Source organism: Pygocentrus nattereri, chromosome 13 (assembly GCF_015220715.1).
Source record: "Pygocentrus nattereri isolate fPygNat1 chromosome 13, fPygNat1.pri, whole genome shotgun sequence".
NCBI classification, from domain to species: Eukaryota; Metazoa; Chordata; class Actinopteri; order Characiformes; family Serrasalmidae; genus Pygocentrus; species Pygocentrus nattereri.
This window is the reverse complement of record NC_051223.1, coordinates 859,226-880,122: the sequence shown is the minus strand read 5'-3', so window position 1 is coordinate 880,122 and position 20,897 is coordinate 859,226. Positions and strand designations below refer to the sequence as shown.

General features: G+C 39.5%; 1 protein-coding gene across 2 annotated transcripts; it reads left to right on the top strand.

Moving 5' to 3' along the window:
* The first annotated feature begins 1,871 nt into the window (after positions 1-1,871).
* Positions 1,872-19,696, top strand: cabcoco1 (ciliary associated calcium binding coiled-coil 1). 2 transcript variants are annotated; one of them, XM_017714514.2, is made up of 9 exons: positions 1,872-1,963; positions 4,713-4,807; positions 5,094-5,263; positions 6,191-6,332; positions 7,895-7,967; positions 13,052-13,165; positions 15,543-15,686; positions 17,211-17,260; positions 19,545-19,696. In XM_017714514.2, exons 2-9 carry the CDS (start codon positions 4,731-4,733, stop codon positions 19,606-19,608), a joined length of 834 nt encoding a protein of 277 aa, XP_017570003.1. In that variant the 5' UTR covers positions 1,872-1,963; positions 4,713-4,730; the 3' UTR covers positions 19,609-19,696. The 2 variants fall into 2 exon arrangements, with proteins under 2 accessions (XP_017570003.1, XP_017570004.1); XM_017714515.2 differs by having other exon boundaries at positions 17,211-19,696.
* Positions 19,697-20,897: the final 1,201 nt, after the last annotated feature.

The following is a 20,897-nucleotide window of genomic DNA, read 5'->3' as shown; positions in this document are numbered from 1 at the left end:
CCAATTTACTCGTATCCAATTCCACCCACTAGTTAGGACCTCCCCAGTCACACAACACCACTAGCACTAGTTTGGCGAAAGCTAGCACAGGCTTTCTCCGAGACCTGTGAACAGCTGAACACGCTCGTAGGAGGACACTAATCACCTATTCCATTACATCAGCCAACAGGCACCTGCACTAGGTGATGGAAGGAGACCGGGGGTCATCCTACCCACTCAGATGGAGCAAGGTTAATTCTGCTGTTTTGGGCTCCCAGCTGTAGCTTCAGCAGGGATCAAACTCACGACCTCCAGATGATCTGGCCAACAACAGTCGGGAGCCCTGGACAAATGTGCTTTAACAATTCGTATAGCTTTTATTTTTAAATGGGGCTGGATTAATTCACTATAATGCTCCATCTGCTTTTCTACATCGAACCATTTCGTCCTTGAAGAGCTCCTTCCATGGTGAAATGGTTCAATCGTTTCAAGCTTGGAAATGTAAAGCTTTAGCAAAGACAATGGTTCTATATAGAACCAAGAACACTAAAAGAACCATTTGCTTACTTAAACGATTCTTTGCATGGTAAAATCGTTCTTCAGAGTGATGGAGAATGTGTTGTATATAGCACCAAAGAGTGTTCTGCCACATTATGCTAAGAACCCTTGATCATGTAAAGGGTTGTTTAGGTGTTCATGGTTCTATACAGTCAGTGGTGGACAGTAACTCAGTAAATGTATTTAATTACTGTACTTTAGTATTTTTTGGTGTATCTGTACTGAAGTTTCTCCGTTCTGGGCGGCTTTTTCCTTTCACTCCACTACATTTCAGAGTCTAATATCCGACTTTTTCCTCCTACATTTTGAGAAATCTGTCGTTCCTTTTGGTTTCTGTGTGTATAAAAACGTAACATGTCGAAACGAAAGAAGCGCAAAGCCAGAGCACCAATCAGGGCCCAGCGGTCACTTTGTTTAGAGCTGGTTTTGACCTGTTGGTCATACCGACCCAGTGCAGCACGCGGTTCAACGTCAGCGCAGCAGCGTAAAACTTTGGGAGAGTCTGTTCAACATAAATGATGAACTAACCTAACTTTGTGTAAATAGAGCTCAATATAGAAATATGTCCACATATGCAGTCGAGACTGACGCGGCTTTTTTCTGAATTTCTACAAACACCATTTCATTTTATAGTAAATGAGTTTGGGCTGGTTTATGTTTATGAGCAGACGCCTACAGATCAACATAGTAAAGGAGCTCATCTGTGATCCTGAGTTTAAAGCCAGTTTTTATTCAACTTAAACTTGGAACTAAGTTGTAAATAAATCTGAAACTGAAACTTTGCTTGTGTGTAAAAAGTGATTTCAGAGCCACTCGGTTCTCCCTGATGGAAACTGTTTACCTTCAGTGTTTTGTGCTTCTGATCATTTTAATAGACGTCAGCGTCACTAATTAATGACGTTCTATTAAAAGACTGGTTTACCAAGAGAGACGCTGGAGGACTTTCACCTGAAATGAGTTCATGAAGCCAGTCTGGTTATAAAAATGATAACAGGACATCAGAGCCAGAATTACTCTTTTAGTACTTTTACTTTATACTTAAGTACATTTGAAGGGAAATACTTTAGTACTTTTACTCAAGTGGAGGTCTAAAGGGAGGAACTTCTACTTTTACTGGAGGAATATTTTACCTTGGGGGTCTCGACTTTAACTCAGGTACATGATTTGTGTACTTCGTCCAGCTCTGTATGCGGTTCAGTTCTATTTCCTTCACTCAAGTGATCTAGAAACACCATCTGTTTGAAGTGTGTGGAGTGTGTATCGGGTCCTTTGTGTTCTTCAGGGAGGCGCTGCCAGGAGGCGTTACCGGACCTGCCAACCAACCAGCGCGGCCCCGCCTCTCCGTTACCCGGGCAACTGGAGTATCCAACAGGACCGGACGCGACAGAGGGACTGAGACAGGAACGGCAAGGCTGTTTCTTTCCATGTATGTATATTATATTAATATAATATACCTTTCATCTACAGCTCAGCAGAAATAACGGAGACGTGAACTGACACGTGACGTGGCTTAACGTGGTAAAATGACGCAGCTCATAAACACCGTCACCTGACAAAAGAGCAAGTCTAATGACTACAAAGCGCAAGATAAGCTTTCTGCCTTATCACCACAAACGCGTGAACAATAACGAGACCACGCCAAACATTCAGAGCTGAGCAAAACTACCAGGTTCCTACTTTCCTGCGCAACTTTTCCCATTTTCGGCATAAATCAGCTAATAAAAAAGACCATTCAAAAGTCTTTCAAGGTGGTTTGGCCTGAAATGCTTGTAGAAAAACAGGGGTGGTGATTGGAACTAGACGTCCACGTCTAGAAGCTCCTCACAGAAAGTTCTTACACTGTTTTATTTCAGCTTTGTGAGTGAAATGTCTTCTTAATTCAGTTATTTTCCACTGCTTTACCATCACTGATGGTGTGAATAAATCAATAAACCTGCAGGTTCCCTGGTTCCGGATGGTCAGTAAATTGGCTGTACTCGTGTTGTGGTCATCGTGACCCCTGGCTCCTATCACCACTACCACTGTAAAGAAATCGGAGTCTCTACAATGGACCATTTCACGCCAAACCACTCAGAATGACTTTTTTATATATATATATATACAATTCATATGAGCATGGGTTTAGGCTACCTCATTGTAACGGCGAGCGAGGAGGCGGATGCATGTGCTGAGATAAGCGAGATTTATTAAGAGCCAACATGGATAGATCGGGGGGCGGACGTGACATAGACTAGAATACAACAAAACAAACAGAACATCCAACACAGCATATAACACCAACAGAGACAAGGATCAGCACAAAGACCAGCAAACACAGGGCTTAAATACACATGGAAAATGAGGGACAGGTGGAAAACAGGTGGAGACAATCAGGGGTGGAGTCTTGAAATGAGGGGGCTGGACTAAAAACCAAAACAAATACACATGGGCCAAACCAAAACAAACACAATGGACCGGACTGGGAGGGGCCAGTCGTGACACTCGTCTTCAGATCTGTCTTATATAAAACTCCTGGGGAAAACAAATGGTCACATTAAGCTTTTAATGGTCTTAATAACAAGGGATTAAACAAATAGATGAAGTATCTTAGTGGGATAGCTTTTCCTTTGATTTCCTTTGATTGTGTGTGTGTAAGCAAAAAACACATTTTGGGCTTGGCCCATTTCATTTGCCCAGGAATGTATTATTGGTCATAGACACTGTCCAAAGAAATGCTAACGGAACTAAATGAAATGAAATAGCTTAATTTCTACCTTATGCACTTTTAATAGAAACAAATTGTAATCATGGCTAAACGGCATATATTATATGTATATGATTCTGGGGAATCAATTGTTGTGATTGAACTCAACAGCAAAACAGATATACTCCTTCAGAAGCTCCAACCCCCAAATTCAGGGACGTGTGTGGCAAAGGCAAGCGACACTGGACTAGCAAACCTGTGTTTTTAGATCTTGGAGGCCATAAGACCTTGTCTTAATGTTCTACGGACAAAAGATCATGATACAACATCAGAGCGAAAAGCGACACAGTGAGTACTGTAAGTAATGTTAGCGAGGTTGTGGGTCAGCAAACGTTTCATTTGCTGCTGCAAAGCAAAGTAGTTGCTTTCACAAACATAAAACAATACTGACGTATTGGTTCTGCGTGGCAGCAAAACTAAGCTCACGTTGTCCACATGTCAAGCAGAAATTTTCAGTACTGATTGAGAGGAATTATAAAATTTAGAAGACAAGTAATCACCCAAGGGAATGTAGGCTGGGGGGAATGACATCACACAGATGGCAGGCTATACAAGGTGGGAAGACACACCCAATATGCAAATATATGGTACAGAGAGCCAATAGGAATGAGGTAGATTTTACTCAAGAGGATTGCTTTTTCAAGTAAAGCTCAGAAGTCTAAATTAAATTGCAGTAAGTGGATTTAGCTCAAAGATCCTGTTTAAGATTCCCTTATTAGTCCCACAACGGGGAAATTTCACCTCTGCATTTAAACCATCCGTGAAGTGAAACACCACATACACACTAGTGAACACACACACTAGGGGGCAGTGACCACACTTGCCCGGAGCGGTGGGCAGCCCAATCCACAGCACCCGGGGAGCAGTTGGGGGTTAGGTGTCTTGCTCAAGGACACCTCAGTCATGTGCTGTCGGCTCTGGGGATCGAACCGGCGACCTTCCGGTCACGAGGCTGGATCCCTGACCTCCAGCCCACGACAGCCCTTTAAGGGTCTGAAATCAAAATAAAGTTGTGAGAACAGCATGAAAAGTCCAAATGATTTCAATGTAAACGTCATTGATGCAGAATACTTCAACAGCTCAACCACTGAATCAACTGATGTTGCTGAGATGACCAGCTACTCCTGAGAGGCATCAAGACTGTTTAATGTGCTTGGCAACCTTTATTGTTAACATAGGGAATTCTGAATAGGCTAAAAGCCGGTCGTTCTTAAGTCTGAATATATAGTTAGAAAAGGGGGAAAACAGTCCAGCCACACTAACAACATCTTATCTGTGTGCTTGTATTCGTGTGTAATGTCAACTTTATTAAAAATAGTGAATATTGACATTTAAATAAAGCTACCTTAACTGAAAATGTCTTACTCAACATGACTTACTATCTCAACAATATTTAACGTAAGGTCACGTGTTGCATGTGTTTGTGTTAAAGGAACACAAAACTGCTGAGATGTTTCTTGAGTGGACACTTCTACCGCTGGACCACGTGAATGCACTTTTGGACCTCTCTGTGGACCAAGTCCAGCTGTAAGTAAGCCAATCAAAAGCAGTTCCTCATTATCAAGTCCTTACAGTCTACAGTGAGTGTAAGCTGCAGGGTAAATGTGTGATGTGATGCCAGCATAAACTTTAGGCCGTTAATGCATTCATTAATCCATTCATTAACTTTTTTCACCATCTGGTTAAGTGGGGTCAAGCGAGAACACTCTCGGTAGACTATTCATCCTGTGTTTGACAGAATTAAACCTGGCCTCTCTACCTTTATTATTTCAGTGGAATTTCTAAGTTGTTTTTTTTTCCCTCTCTCCTTTAGGAGATTTGAGGATATACTGGGTTTGAAAAAACACCAGACTTGTTTGAGGGAGGCAGCCCTGTTGGACTACTTTGTTGTGGGATTTTGGTGGGCCAAAGAGATGAACTTCACTTGTCAGCAGATCTCGTTTATCTTGGCCCTTTTACAGCTGTTACTTGACAACATAAAAGGTACCAAGATTCATTTGATTCATTTTGAAATTCTTGTCCAGTGAACTGACCATTTGCACAAAGTTCCGTCTCCAGTAATTACCGTTGCTGTGTCCGTCAAACGTTCAGCTCTAGACCACAGACTCACCTGGTAGCATGTGCACACTTGTACTAACAAACTAAAAGATTGTTAGTATGAGGGAAATTCCACCTCTGCATTTAACCTATTTATGAAGTGAAACACCACATACACACTAGTGAGCACACACACCCTAGTGAGGGGTGAGCACACTTGCCTGGAGTGGTGGGCAGCCCAATCCACAGCACCCGGGGAGCAGTTGGGGGTTAGGTGTCTTGCTCAAGGACACCTCAGTCATGTGCTGTCAGCTCTGGGGATCGAACCGGCAACCTTCCGGTCGTGAGGCTGGTTCCCTGACCTCCAGCCCACGACTGCCCCCTCTTTAGTGTTTTGTCACTCTGCCTTTAAAAGTGAAGTTCTGGTTGGCTGGCCTGTATTTTGGGATGAATTGGAATGTTAATCGTGAACCAGGCCTTTTCGTCCAACATCAGTGCCTGACCTCACAAATGCTATTTTGACTAAATTGGCACAAATTCCCCGAGATATGCTGCCTTTACATTAATTCTGACTTTTTTATATCCGCAATTCTCGCTCTAGGTTTATTCTGGGAGCTTTGTCTGAGGTTTTCCTTTGCTTGATGGAGGAAGCAGATTTAAAGACGGTTGCTAGGCAGAGAGTGGCTGAGTGTCCTGTCAATCATTATTTTGCAGATGATCAAATGCAGTATAAACTGAGGCAGCTCGGGATAAACTTGAGAGCATTGTATTTGTGTCAGTCATTATTTTGCACATGACCAATTGCAGTTTAAATGCAGTATAAACTCAGGCAGCTCGGGATGAGAACACTGCACCCGGTTTACTCTGTTTCAGACAAGCAGATGCCCCGTTCTGAAAACTTCAAGGTTTTTGACAAGAAACTGCTCAGTGCCAGAAAATCATCAGCAGACACTGACGTGAATCCATTATTTGATTCAGATCAAATCAAATCCATTACGGATTACTTCAAGAGCAGGTAATTTTTCTGTCTTAATTTCACCTTGTTTTATGTAGCATTGCCCTGAACATGCTGTAATTATCTTTAAATTATGTGTTGGCATGATGAATATAAATGAGATCATTCTTTTTTCCTCTACTGCTATCATCCTGTGAGAGAGTCAGTCTTTTGCCTATAGTCAACCAGCAACAACCAAATTGGATCCCTTTTATATCCTCCATAATTAATACTATGCATAATTCATAAACCAATGGATTGTGAAACACGTAGGCTTCTGCTGTGCATAACAAGGTGAGCAGACAGCGTCAGTCTAGAAAAGTTGAAAAAAGGGGAAAAAACACCTGCAACCAACGTCGGTACAGTCAGTTGGAATTAATTGATTTCTCTGCTTGCTTGAAAGCCCCAGGAACCTGTTTTTCTTTAGGCCTTCATCTGAAGCCCTCATTAGTGCCTGGGTCTTATTGGGTCATTTCTGCTCTTAATGCTTTCATTGTGCTCTGTGAAAATGGCCTGTTTGCTGCAGCAAGATGTAGAATATAGATGAGAGTAACACAACCAACACACGCCAGTGCTGTGCTTGACTTCCTTTTAGCACCATTAATCTTTTATATCTGATATGTTGTCGGCTTCCGAATTTGACTTTTAAATGGACCTAAAAATGTTGGTCTTGTATAGTTTGACTAATTTGTTTGGTTTGTCTGCTGCTATAGTTTTGACAGTGCTTTATATGGACATACCTATCGCTGTTGTCGGAACACAACCTTGTATCTCCATTTTTGCCGTTTTTCAGATTTTTGATGGAGTTTGAACTTTGAACCTGTTGTCCTTTACATTGTGTGTACATTTAATGATGAATGGACTAAACGAAATGACCCAGAATGACTTGAAAAGACGTCTGGTTCCATTGACTTACATTAAAAGGAAAGTAGGTTTTTTCCTTCTCCTGTAAAGTGACCATTTGTGAGATATAAGGTTTTGTTCTGACAACAGCGATATGATGTTTTTAACATTGAATGCCTGATAAATTAGATGAGATTAAAATGTCTGTAAAATTAACATGTAGTTAAGATGTAAACAAAGTTATTCAGTTATTCAATTGTTCACAGTGGTAGTGAAACATTTAATGCCTGTTACCACAGAAAAGAAATGTGAATTAAATGCGTATATATTACAAATATAGCATGCGCATATATATATATATATAGACCAAAGGTATTCACTCATCTGAATCTGACTCAGCAAGTTCACATCAGAGCACTCTCATTTTGTTTAAAGCTCATTAGTTATACAGAGATTTTGAAAAATGGGAGTTCCTCTTTATGTATTTGGTGGAAAAGTGACTCAACTTTCACTTTGAATTTGACCCAATTATTTACAGACTACTGAAAAATATTCTACATTCTTTTAAATTCATTATTTTTGTATATGGCAGAAAGCCTGACACCCAGTGGTCAAAAGCAGATCATGCAAGTGCACTCAAAACCCCGACTAACATACACGATGGTTAATCCTCCTGCATACAGCAGAGGGCCTGCCTCATCACTCGTAGTTTCAGTGTTTCACCGCATCATGTGCTTCAGTCTTTTTCAGCATTACAGACTGTACCAGTTCCTCTTCACTCAACCAAGAGATGAGGTGCTCCTTGGAATGGAGGTGATTATGAATGTAGTCCCAATATTATGTCTCTGTTTGCAATTTCATGATAAATGCACCAATAGATGGGGTACAAAATCAAATCTTTATCCATTGACTTCCATTAAATATGTGAATGTTTTGTTTTTTTCCTGAAAAGTTGTTATTATGGATATACAAGGTTTTCTCCTGACAGCAATATCCTATTTATATATCAGAATATAAGTGTGTTTGTATGTGTGCAGATTTAGGATACTACCATGATCATGGATTCTGTAAAGTAATTAGGGTCTTTAAGTTTCACCATTTCACCTCAGTCCACTCTGTCTGACCTTCTGACCCTCTGAATTATGCAGAACCTCTGGGGGAAAAAATGGGAAATCCCCTTTAAAATGACCATCTAAATGTGGGCTATCATGGTAACTACTACTCTGCCATCCTACGGGACGAAAAACACAGTCATCGATACTGATTTCAGTACTTTGGCCTAATACCCGTGCCCTTCTAAAGTGATTTGGCATCTCTAATTAGCATTTTACCAGGTTATTGGAGAGAAAATCAGGCAGTTTGCTGAGCGAAAAAAAAATCGTCTGCTGTAATTTAAGCATCATATGAAAAAAGAAGTTGGCTTTTTACCTATTTCACCAAAGATCAAAAGCTTCAACTGAGTTTTCACATTTAATAATAACTTTAATATTAAAATACTCGGAAAACCCGCTGTGAGCATGAAAGAGCAAATCCAAGTCAGTTTTAATGCTTTCCATTAAGGTGTGTTTAACTGTAATTCCTTTTCTTTTGACCCCTGCTGTGTTCCTGTACAGGAAAATAGGTCAGAAAGCACCGTGTTTCTTATAGACCTTAGGCTATTAAAATTCTGTTGATAGACAGCATAAAAACAGGCAGTGAGCTTATTGGGACCAGCAGTGTCAAGTGGGAATTAAGCATTTTCTGTAATTATACACAAGCAACTTAAAGATATAATGAAATATCAAATCAATTGCCAATTTCAGAAGCAAACTAAGAGATCTGCATTGATAATTTCTACAACTTTTTTCTCCATGAAGTAGAATTAGTTTGTAAGGTTTAGCCACGAGAGCGCACCTGTGCACTTTAAGCTTACCTTTTAAATTACAATTATATAAAACATAACATATATGTGTTAAAAAACCCAGACGTAAAGGTTTGTATATATTGATTCAGTCAATATAGAGCTGGAATGCTGCGTTTTAAATGGTATTGATGATATTTTGAGTTTTTCTTTTTAAATGCTCGAGACTGCGGTTGTACAGCGTGGCGGGTGATGGCTCTGCTCTCAGCATAGCAGACTGTGCACTCTCTGAAATAAAGATAAGAAACTTTATTTTTAACTAAGCAGTTCAAATTCCCACATAGGAAAGAATCCTTGGGCAAGACTCCAGATGCTACATTCACCTACAAGATTAAAATACTGTAATTTGATCTTGATAAGAATATCTGCCAGATGCCATAAAGGTAAGGCTATTGATCTTCTGATTTTAGCCACTCACTCAAAGAAACTATCTTTAGAAACAGGAAGAAACATATCGAAATCTTGAGCAACACTGTCAAACAGGTAACCGACTGACTCTTTGATCTTTATTTGATCTTTGATCTTAAACTTTATTTTTTATACTTTATTTGTCCCATAGAATTGTAAAAAGTGTTTGAAACAAAACTTTATGTGGTAGCATTCAGGACTGTCCATCCACATTCGCACAAATATCTAAAAATATGAGAAAATATGAGAATTCTTTTGACTCAGAACTCAAAGGAGCAATGAGAGAAAATGTTTGTTTCTGGATGAGACACCCAACAAATAAAAAAACACATCATATTCAAAAATAAGTGGTATATGTTTACTTTCTTGGAGCATTTCATCGAGCTCTTTTCATTCTGAATTCATTTTCTCTGGGGTCAGATGACAGATATCCTCTGCTGCTAGTATATTATTGTGTGGGATTCTGCTGATCTTTTCAACATTTCTGCATAAATCAGAAGCTGAGATGTAAACAAAGTCATTTAAAATGGTTTGATGTGAAATAAATTGTAGACAAACCTACTGGCTCAGATTTCCTTACAGTGGTGGTGATAGGAACCAGGGACGTGATGTCAACCACTGAAATATAGTTGCTTTTATAAACTGTCCAGAATGTCCAGTCAACCTACATTTCTTTTCTGAGTTTTCATGTGTAATGTTGAATAGGATATAAAAAAAAGAATGGATTTTATGGTTACAGGTTTGAGGCCAAAATTTTATCGCATAGCTTGTATCTATCATGTATATCAAATAAGCAGATATCTATTTTTCATAAATTAACTTTAAGTAAAAGCTTTTAAAGACGTTACCATCACCACCACTGGGTATAATTCCGACTCAGCAAGTCTCTCTACAATGAAGCATTTCACATTAAACCACTCTGAAAGACTTTGTTTACATCTTAACCGTTCAATTACACGAAACTTTTGGGCGATTGGTTAATTCCCCTTTAAAGCTTGGACTAATGCTCTGCCTCTGATGTAATCAGGAAAGAAAGCTTATCATTTCTCCCGTTGTCATTGCACTAGTATGAGGAAGTGTCTGATGAAGACAGAAGCCTAAATAGAGTTACTGGGAAGGGCAGTGACCTATGGAGAGTGGCCAGCCTTTTCCTGTATTTGTTCCCGCTGATACGCTATCTCTCAGCCACAATCAAACGCAGCTCGCACAGGCTTCTTTTTGTTGTTGTTTTTTTTTCTACTCGGCTGCCACGGACGGCCTTTGATGACACAAACTATTGCAGAAGCGACGCCTCGCTGTAAAGACAGAGTGCCATCATTTCACATGTTGTGAACTACCTGCATGCCCATTTTTGAGCTTTGTGGTGATGCACAGCTGTGTGATTTGACTCGTATCCTCCTTTTAATTGCTTTGTTATTGAAGCTGACTAACATGTTGTGGGGGTTTTTTTCACATTGTAGGACACAGATATGGTAAACCGTCACAACCACAGCCCGTCAGAAATGCAGAGTGACTCACAGGCCTCAGATAACGGCTCGTTCAAATTCATTTATCATCATTTTAATCACTGCGCAAACAGTCAGACCTTTACAAAGGCGAGAGCTATTTCGCCACCGGTTACTTCTAAAATAAGATAAGCCAGATGCAGTCCCAAATTAAAGCAGCAGCAGTTTTCCTTCCCATCTCGCCCGCATCGCTTTCTGCCCCTTGTCTCCCTCGCCTCTCCCGTTCTTGCAGGTGCTGAACGGCATTAATGAGAGCCGTCATCTCTCTCTCTGTTTGAAATTCAGCTCGAGCCGAGCCCCAGCCTGCCTCTCAGCTGATTTGCTCATCCATTATTAACGTGTAATGATTATGTTCCATACAACACTTTCAAAATGTCAGACAGGAGGGAAAGCATATTGCTAATATTTTTTAGTCCAAGTGGCCATCAATATGCATGTTGACGGCGTACAGTGCTTGTCCGTCTCGGAAACATAAAGTGGAACCTTTGCAAGGGGAAAACTCATTACATCAGAAAGCATGGCGTCGGAAGACAAGCGGCAGATTTCTGTAGTGCCTGAATGGAGCTTTAAGCTGCTGCGAGCAAATAATGATATTTGCTGTTGAGCATCCTGCAGTGAAATGTTTTTGGTGGGGTGGGGGTGGGGGGTGGGGGGGGGGGATGGATCAGAAACCAAATCTAGGTCAAGCACTGCACCACAGATATAATGGGTCCCGAATGTCATATAACACAAACGTTTTTTTTTATTTGTTTTGATGGAGAGTTCAAAGCGCTGTTTGAATATTAATGCCCTCATACCCCTCCTCCCCACCACCATTCTTTTCCATTGGAAACATTTTAGTGAACCAAGATGTTTAACAAATTACACAAAAGCAAAACAGGACAATGAATTCTGGAGAGCGTTCTATTTTTGCCGCCATTAAAGCGCCATTGACGTTTAATTCGTTTATCGTGGGAGATGAAAAAGCATGAATCATGTCAGTGGGAATAATGTGAAGCAATAGAGTAATGAAGGCGCATTGTTCCTCTCCCTCTCCCTCTATTTGACATTGTAATTATCCCCAGTATGTAAACCATAGAGGCTTTGTTTTTCTTATTGAGCTGAGTTTGGGTTCTGCGTAAAAGGCTCGCTGCCAAGCGAACTGTGAAAGCTTTCCAGCTAAATGACGAGAAAATTTAACTTGGAGGCCTAATACGAGACTGAACCTCTTCCAGTGCCCTTGAAGAGGACAATATTAATTTACTTGAAAATCAACTTGAAGCGCATTGGGAGAAGAAAGCTCAACACTGTGGGTCTGAAAGGTTGTGCGGCTGTGCAGAAGCCTTTGCTGAGTGAAGGAAATAAAACAGCAAATAAAGAATGAAGATGTTCTCAGCTGCTGATGTTCTCAGAACAATGTAGGGTGGACAATATGACAGGATTTTATTGTTATTGTGATAAATGATGTCACAGTACGATTTTCTGAGGATGTTGTGGACAGTACTGAAAGAACACTGACAGACTACATTTCATTACAGGTGCGCATAATTAGGCCTGATTAATTAGTTAATTAACCGTTTGTGTGACTGTGCATACAAATCATTGTAGTTGTTTATTAATATATTTATTATTACGGTATTTTTATCTGTGCACTACAGTCCATTCCAACTTATTAAATCTCAGAAAAACAAAATATTGTGAGGCTAGCCTTATTGAAAGTGTTTGGTGTGATCTGTGTCCTGAGAAGCAAAGAGTGCTACCAGCTTCTAAGACTGAAAAGAATAGAAGCTGCAGCGAAAGACTTGTGGACTGTATAAGCTTTTAATGACATTATTGAAAATGTGATTACTTACTTTAAATGTGATTAATTATGTTTAATCAGCTGATGGCTAGAGAGGCATACAGGCTAAAGATCGAAGGAAGTAGGCCTGGTCCGCAGTGGGTCTGCAGTGCTCACTTGGGTGGTGATGTAATCAATAATACTGACTTTTCAAATTGAGATAATATTGTAGTGAATGAAGTGCATTATATTTCATTTCTAAATAGCAGGTCATGAGGACATGTGGTGCTGCTGACGTGTTCTCTTGCTTTGTGTGTTGTTACAGAGAAACATTGACGTGGCTAATTCAAATGATTTTGCTGCTCCCCTGGAGGAGGGAATGCCATCTGAAGTGTACTTCCGCTACATGGCTTCCTCCCCTGCCACACCGCCCACACAGGTAAAAGCTCTGCTTGTAGTTCTCTTTTGAGGTTGAGGTCAAGATTGTTTATGCAAGCTGTAGTCGTGCGTCATTCTGTAGTCCTTGTTATGCCCATATTAGGAACTCCGGGTCTATGAATAGGGTTTTTTTTAAATCCCCTCTATCGCATTTTTCTCCTGAAAACCACGGGATCCTCCGAATTATGAGGTCGTAAAAAGCTATGATACTAATATTGTTACATGCATCAGTTTGATGTCACTATACTACACAAAACGAAGGCGGGCTGTGCCGGTGCTCTGACGGGCTGTGCTATCTTATCGAAATGTTCTACTGTAATGCATATTTACAGGTATACTCGTAGATAAAACCTCTGGGTGGGAAATTTTGATAGGCTAAAACTCCTTATCAGAAATACTACCCGTGTTAAAAATACGAGGCTGAATTTAGGTGCTTTTCTCGCAGCTTCTTGTTTGAATATCCCCATTCTAACTTCAATGGTGCAGCGGCTGTAAGTAGCAATCATTAGCAAGCAAGACATAATACTGACCTGTTAGTTCAATGAAACAGCGAAAATAATTTGAAGTCACTCAGCTGTTAAGCGTTAATAGTGAGACCTCCTCATATCATGCCTTTCAACCCTCATGAAGATGAAGTCAGCTTCTTTTTCCCCGGCTGAATTTTCCCGTTCCACCTTAAATGGCAGAACATGACTGCTGCACCACTTAAGGTGGAACGGGAAAAGTCGAACAAAAAGCTGGCGGATGTCCTGAGAAAATGTCCTCAGAAAAACGTTCCCAGCATTAAAATAATAATTAGGATGTTCTGAGAGCCAAAAGCAGCTGAACGCGGGGTGATAACCTGCTTAAGGAGGCTGCCAGTATAATGAAGTGAATTCAGTGCGCGGTAGCTTTAGCTCACATGTAGCAATGTTCCTCTTTCAACTCTTTAATGACCTCGTATCCAGTTCTGAACATTTTTATTTAACCCAGGGTGCATATATTTATTTAATACTTATATGGAGTGAATGGAAAATTGCACTCACTTATGTTCATATTAAATAACCTTTCTCTCTAATTCCCCCTTAAGCACAGCTGCTCCCTCTTTTTGTTCATGTAAGGTAAATAGCCAGGCTGGGTGGTTAATACGGTTCTCGCTGAATGTAAATAGACACGGCCTATAGTTTTATTCATGTGGGATTGAAGATATGCACATTTGAATCTAGCAAATTCAGTGCCTTCCCTGGTTCACACTGTCATGTTGTTCTTGTACTACATGGTTCTCTTTTTTGGGCTTGTGATATGAGCAGTTAGCGAGAAAATGTGTTTCACATGTGAATCATTTTGAAGAGGAAACATGAATCTGGTTCCAAGTATGAGTAACATTTTTCCTTTTCACTCACACCGTGCCGCAATCCAGCTGGAAAACACAGGCCGCGCTCCATAGTGAGGGAGGAGAGTGACTGTACTTCACAAACAATCCGTTCTCTGTCCTCAGGCCAAAATTCCACTCAAAATCCCCTTTATTTCTCTCAAAAGCACTCTTTGATATGTGAAAGCGTGTTTTTCTATGTAAAACTGTTGAGTTAATACACCGTATATACATGCTGATTTCTCCCACAACAAAAAGGTTATAGATGCACACCTGAAGCTTTACTGCTCTTTGATATGCAGTTCAAAGAAAGGCCACATGTAGGTGCTCTATAACCTTTAATAGCTTCCTTCTAAGGCGTTTCAGCAGAACAGCACTTCTCATGTTTGTCAGTGCTGTATTGTCCTGTAATATTGCCATGGGTGTAGTTTTTTATGGTTATTCAAAACCTTATCTGTTGGACAGTTACGCCACAGCTGTATGAATGACACAAGCATTGTGTTCTTAGTAGGAGCGGTTAATACAGTCATATGCAAAACTTGTCAAATAACATGTTTTGGTGGTGTTCATAGTGAAAATAAGTTAAGACACATCCTCTACAGGCAACATTTTAATGTACAATTACTGCTTATTTGCTGAATTTTTTACATATGGGAAAAAATACAGTATAAAATATCTGTGTAGAAGTTTAAACGATGATATGTTTTGCTGATTCGTTGAAAAGTTAATACAGCCCCTTTAGGGAAATTAAATCTCACGTTTTTCCTTTAAATTGAATTGTGCAAGTTATATATTTAGTTGTATTAGAAGCAAATAAAGTATAAACTTTTAATAAATTATAAACTACATTTTATTTTGTATTTTGTGTGTGTGTGTGTGTGTGTGTGTGTATATATATATACATATATATATATATATATATATATATATATATATATATATATATGTGTATATATATAGAGAGAGAGAGTCTATATTATTGGTCTATATAAAATTAGCAGTCTTCTAATGTGGTAAACTCCTACAGGGACTGGACGAATGTCTAAACAATGAGGAGGAACCTGGTAAAAGTCAACAGGCAGAGGGCCGTGAAAGCCTGGAAGGCTTCAGCGCGGAAGATGTGCGAGAAGTTCTTGGGGAAATGACCAAAGAGATGCTAACAAAGCTGCAGGTACCCTTTACTGTAACAAGAAGTCCTCCCAAAAACATGTGGAGCTGCCCTTTTGCTGTGAAGTCAGCACCCATAACAAAACCATCAGATAAAAAATGAAATAAAATGCAGCATCAGATAAAAGGGGAAAGCCCAGAGGGAGAAACTGCAGGCTGTAGACAGGAATGATAATATTGAGAATATCACGTCTGAGCTCATACCTTACAGACCTCCTCTCACCGAGTGATTATGCCCTCCAAAAAAAGAAAAAGAAAAATGTAATATTAAAACTTGAGTAATGATCCCCAGCTTAATATCATTGGTATTCTCTGGATAACATGGACTACCTTAGACAGCTCCTGGCAGATATTCTGATTAATTTTACGGTAGACTTAAGGTGGAATCGAATTACTGGGTGTGCTGCGGTTGCAGAAAACAGCCCCAGCAGATTGCTCAATTGTGTCATCGCTATCGTAAGTTTTAAACAGGCCAAACATTTTGGCTTCAGACAGTTTCACGTAGATAAAAAAACAAAAAAGCCCACGCATTTTCATCTTGTTGGGATTAATCATTGTAGAGTCACTCGAGTTCGCTGCCCTAGTACATGGAGACCTTCTCTATCACTCTGATAATTTATATCATATGGTAGGCAGTCTGTAAATCCAGAGGCTGTTTGTACGGGGCTTGGGTTTGAATGATCTGCTGTAAGATTGGTGCTATTTCCATCAATTCTCCTGAGCTTATCCCACTTTAATGCCTGTGGAAGGTCAATTACATATTTCACTCAAAGCCAAATATAGCCTTGTGTGAAACGACTGGTAAGAAATCTCGCCCCGCTCAAGCAGATCACATTGACTGCCTGTTGTTTGTTTGTTTTCGTTTTTTTTCTCCCCTGTTCTCATTTGTGGCTTGTCTCTTGGGAATGTGTTAAGTCATTGAGTAGTATGCTTAGTATCCCAGTCTGCTCCAGCTAGCTTGATGCGTTTGATTTTGATGTGGATTAAGTCTGCCACTAGACCCGCTCTTCTTTCTCTGTCGAGCGAAGCTTAATAACATCCGTTTTTTTTTTCCCTTTTTCTCCCTCTCTGGGATATTTTAGTTGCGAAAGTTCCCAGGAGTGTCATAACTCATGTGGATCTCATCATACCTTATATGGTAGAAACTCTGAAAAAGGCAAATGCTGGAAATGCTGTGGGTGACTTCCCAACCATATTGTTACCATTCCAGATGTGCACTGGAGGCATTTAATAGGCCTGTGTGTACAATGAGAATCAGGGAAGAGAAACTTTACTCCCTCCCCCCTCTATTAAAGATTAGACCCCTACTTTTGAACATTTCCTTGTAGTGGGCTTGTTTGTAAGCTGTGTGTGCAAGCATGCAGAGAGACCTGTTTTTTTTTTTTTGTTGTTTTTTTTTTTTTTTCCCGACTGTTGAATCAGTGACCTCAATGTTCATGACTGCATGTCACCCAAGTGTTTATCCCATGACATCAGGCTGCCGGTTTCAGGAGGTTTATGAATGTATACATTCTTGTGTGTCTCACAGGCAGACTTCGCAGAGAAATTGCGATTACAAGAGGAGACCTACGCCTCCAGGTTAGACAGTCTTAAGAGTGTGGCATCCAAATAACGCAGCCGAAGACCTGGAAGGCGACGCTCTGCTGTTTTTTTTTTTTTAATTATTTTGTTTATTAACTGAATTGCGTAACCAACCATCCTAAAGCAACAGAATGTGGCATTACAAAAGAGCTGAATGCACTTACATTCCTGAGAGCTTGCACAATATAAAGGAGTGTGATCTTGATTTTTTCCTTTTCTTTTACATCGGTTTGAATTATGTCAGTCTCTCCATTGTTGACAGTGTAAGCGAATTCATTTCTTTCAGAAAGACGTTCATTCTTTAGTAGCCAAGGTAAAGCGCAGGGCTAGAATATCCTTTAACAGCTAGCGAGCAAACGGAATATCTAATTGAGTGGTTTGTATAATGTTTGTGTGGAGCTTTTCCCACAAGTCATTAGCCGTCTGAAAGCAGCCCAGCACTATGGCAACGCAGTGTAACTCACAGGCTAAATAGCTGAGTTGCCATATAAAGTGATGTATTATTAAAGCTGAATAGTGGCTTTTCCACAGCATTTGAAAAAAAGCCACTTACAACTATAAATATCCACTGCAGTGTATCTCAAAAAAACGCTGATAAACTGTTTTCTCTCTTTCTCTTTGCTGCCCCTGTTTCTCTCCACTTTCTCAACGCAGTTCTTGCCCATTTTCAAGCATGTCCAGTTGTCCAGTCCATATACTCACCGGTTAGCATCAAACATCATCAGTACCCATGCTGGCAAGGAAGCTATATACTTGTGTCTTACTGTACGTGGTACTGTACCAGTCAGAGACGACCATTCAGTCACATCAGCCGTTAAGGACAAGCTGTTCATTCTTCAGGCGATATTTGTGGGTAAATTAGATACAAGATGATCCAAGGAAGGGAAAAAATGGATTAAAAGATTCTGATAAATTGGGACTCACAACGACCATTCAGGACCGTGTAGACCAACAAAACTGTTACCATAAGACAAACAGCACTTAAAGCTGTCGTCTTAGAGAGACAGGAGACCATGGAGGGCCACTCTTGCTTCAGATCTGAGAAAAATCGCAAGAGTCCATCATTCTTCTCTGAGAAGGAAACAAATAGAGAAAAGAGACGAAAACTTGAAGATAAAACAAAGAAGTTGCTGATGTTCAATCAATATCGTTAAATGTATTTAGAATTGAGCAGAAAATGTTCTGAATAAGACTGAAAAAAAAAGCTAATTTCTTTGAAAAAACTGAAAATCTCCCAAAAAGAATGAAACCTAATAAAGGGAAAACGTGAACACCTTAATATTTTATATTGTTATTTCATATCATGGCTGAGGCTTCTGTGTAATTTTTTGATTAAATCATTTACAAACATGACCTGGCCGAAAGGCCCCAATAAAAAAAGGTCCACGGCACATAAAAACAGATACATACCAAAAGTAAAACATAACAAAACAAACAAAAAAATACAGATTTACATAAAACAAACCAAAAAATATGAAAAAAGCAGCAGTAAGGATAGAGAAAAATGAGTATGTATGAGTATGTGCATTATTTTTATCCATGATTATTAACAAGAGCAACCGTCTACTATTGTATGTTTAATTGTATGCTTGAAAGTGGTAAGAGGTGTTAAAATGGCAAGTTTAATGGTGGTTTGTAAAGTATTCCAATCATTTCAATCAGAGTGTTGTACATTGTGACAGACTGAAATTTATGGAGCACATAAACTTTTAGGCCCACGTTCAGTTGACATAATATCAAATTACATTAATATTTGCCCGTGTCTGTGCCACATTCCTTTTTTCAAGCCTTGTTGATTTAGTTCTTCATTAGCCTGCGGGCTTTTTTGTTGACACAGTGGGGTAAACTGAGATACTTAGCCTGAATTCCTGAAGAACATGTTCGTACAGCTTGTTGTTTCGAATCGTTCTTTTTGTTCCCAAACTGATTGATAGAGTCGCTACTGAGCCAAGAGCTCAGTGACCTTTTCCTCAGTTCATTGAGCAGATGCAAAACAGTCCCTCTGCTGGCCATGGGACCACATTACAGATAGATCACCAACCTGCGCAGATGAGGCCGGCTACAGCTTTCACCTGCCATCAACGTTGATAAAAGAATATTGTAGGGAGGGTTCAGGCTTTAGTGATACGAGCAGCGAATTGCTGATGAAACAAGCCGTGCTGGCGTTCCTCGGGGAGCCCCTTTCAGTCCAGTGCATAATCTCATGCTTTAGTGGCCTGTTCTTTCACGGCAGCATAAACATGCGCTTTATGTGATGTGTTTACATTTCTGTCTTCGGCAGTTGGTGTGGTCTTGCCTCTCGTCAGCGCTGGTGGGGATTTGCTCCATGGTCGGATGTCAAATAGAAAGCTTTGTTTATAATATGTTTGCTGTAAAAGAGCCATATGTGGTTAACCATCAAGCTAATTAAAAATAGATGGCATCACCGTTTAAGTATTGTGTGTCTTGCGTCTTACTCATGGATTTCTAAATGTTATATGACGATAAGATTTATGTTTTTAATCAAGACAAGAAATCCACATGAATCACAGGCTGACAGCGAAGACTTCCGTGTAAAACATTTCACAACCACCTTCAGACAACAAAGACTTTGTTACTGACACCAGCCTATCCAGTAGGACATGATGGAAAATAACAAGGTCAGATTGTCTGAGAGCTGCGCACTGTTTACTGAGACTGGATCCGACTGTATAGGTAATGCATGGACTTTGGGATTCAGACTGTATCTTTAAGTCTGCACTAAGGCTTATTAAACTCTAACACCATTAGATTGTCTTACAGTTCACTTAATGTTAATGCATATTTTATGTTAATTGTTATGTAAATGTTCTGATTCCCTTGACATTTTTTGTTTTATGTACCAAAAACATTTCATTTTACATTATCCGACCTTTATTTACATTTATTTATATTTTCCAGCTTCTCTTTATCCTTTAGAACTGGCTGCCCTGTATTGCCCCTTATAGCTTTAGTGTGAATGGGTGGTGCTAAACTGCTGTAGGTCTGGCTTTTTTATCATTATTAAAACAATACATTTCAAAAAAGGTTGTTTTTGTAGCTTAGTTTCCATATATGGCCTGGAAAGAATGATACATGATGAAAAATGTAATCTTTGCCAATGAAAACATCATAAGTCTTGTCAAAATATCTAATATTTTTCATATGAGATTTTTGTAAAACCTGTTTGTAGATTTTTTTTTACTTTTTAAGTAATTTTGGTTTTTGTCCGTTTATTTAAATAAGTGTAATTTAACTCATTTTATTTTATTTTATGTTAGTTATGTTAGTGTCTTAATCTACTGGCAGATAATTTATTCTTATAAACATTTTTTGCAACAAGTAAAATGATCTGCCACTGAAAGAAGGCACTTTCACTGGATACTCAAAATAAGTAAATATCATAAAGAAATAGGATAAATAACCTTATAATATTCTTACAGAAATCTGATCATGATGAAAATGTGAGATATATTGACTACATTTGAGATGTTTTACGCTTGCGAAGATAATTATTTTGCAGTGTCGATACATAACACATCACTTTAATCTCAAAAAGAGGAAAATTTGGTTTTACATAATACGGGCCTTTTAAAGGCCTCCTTGTTCATCTTTTTTTTCTGTGTAAGGCGCTTTA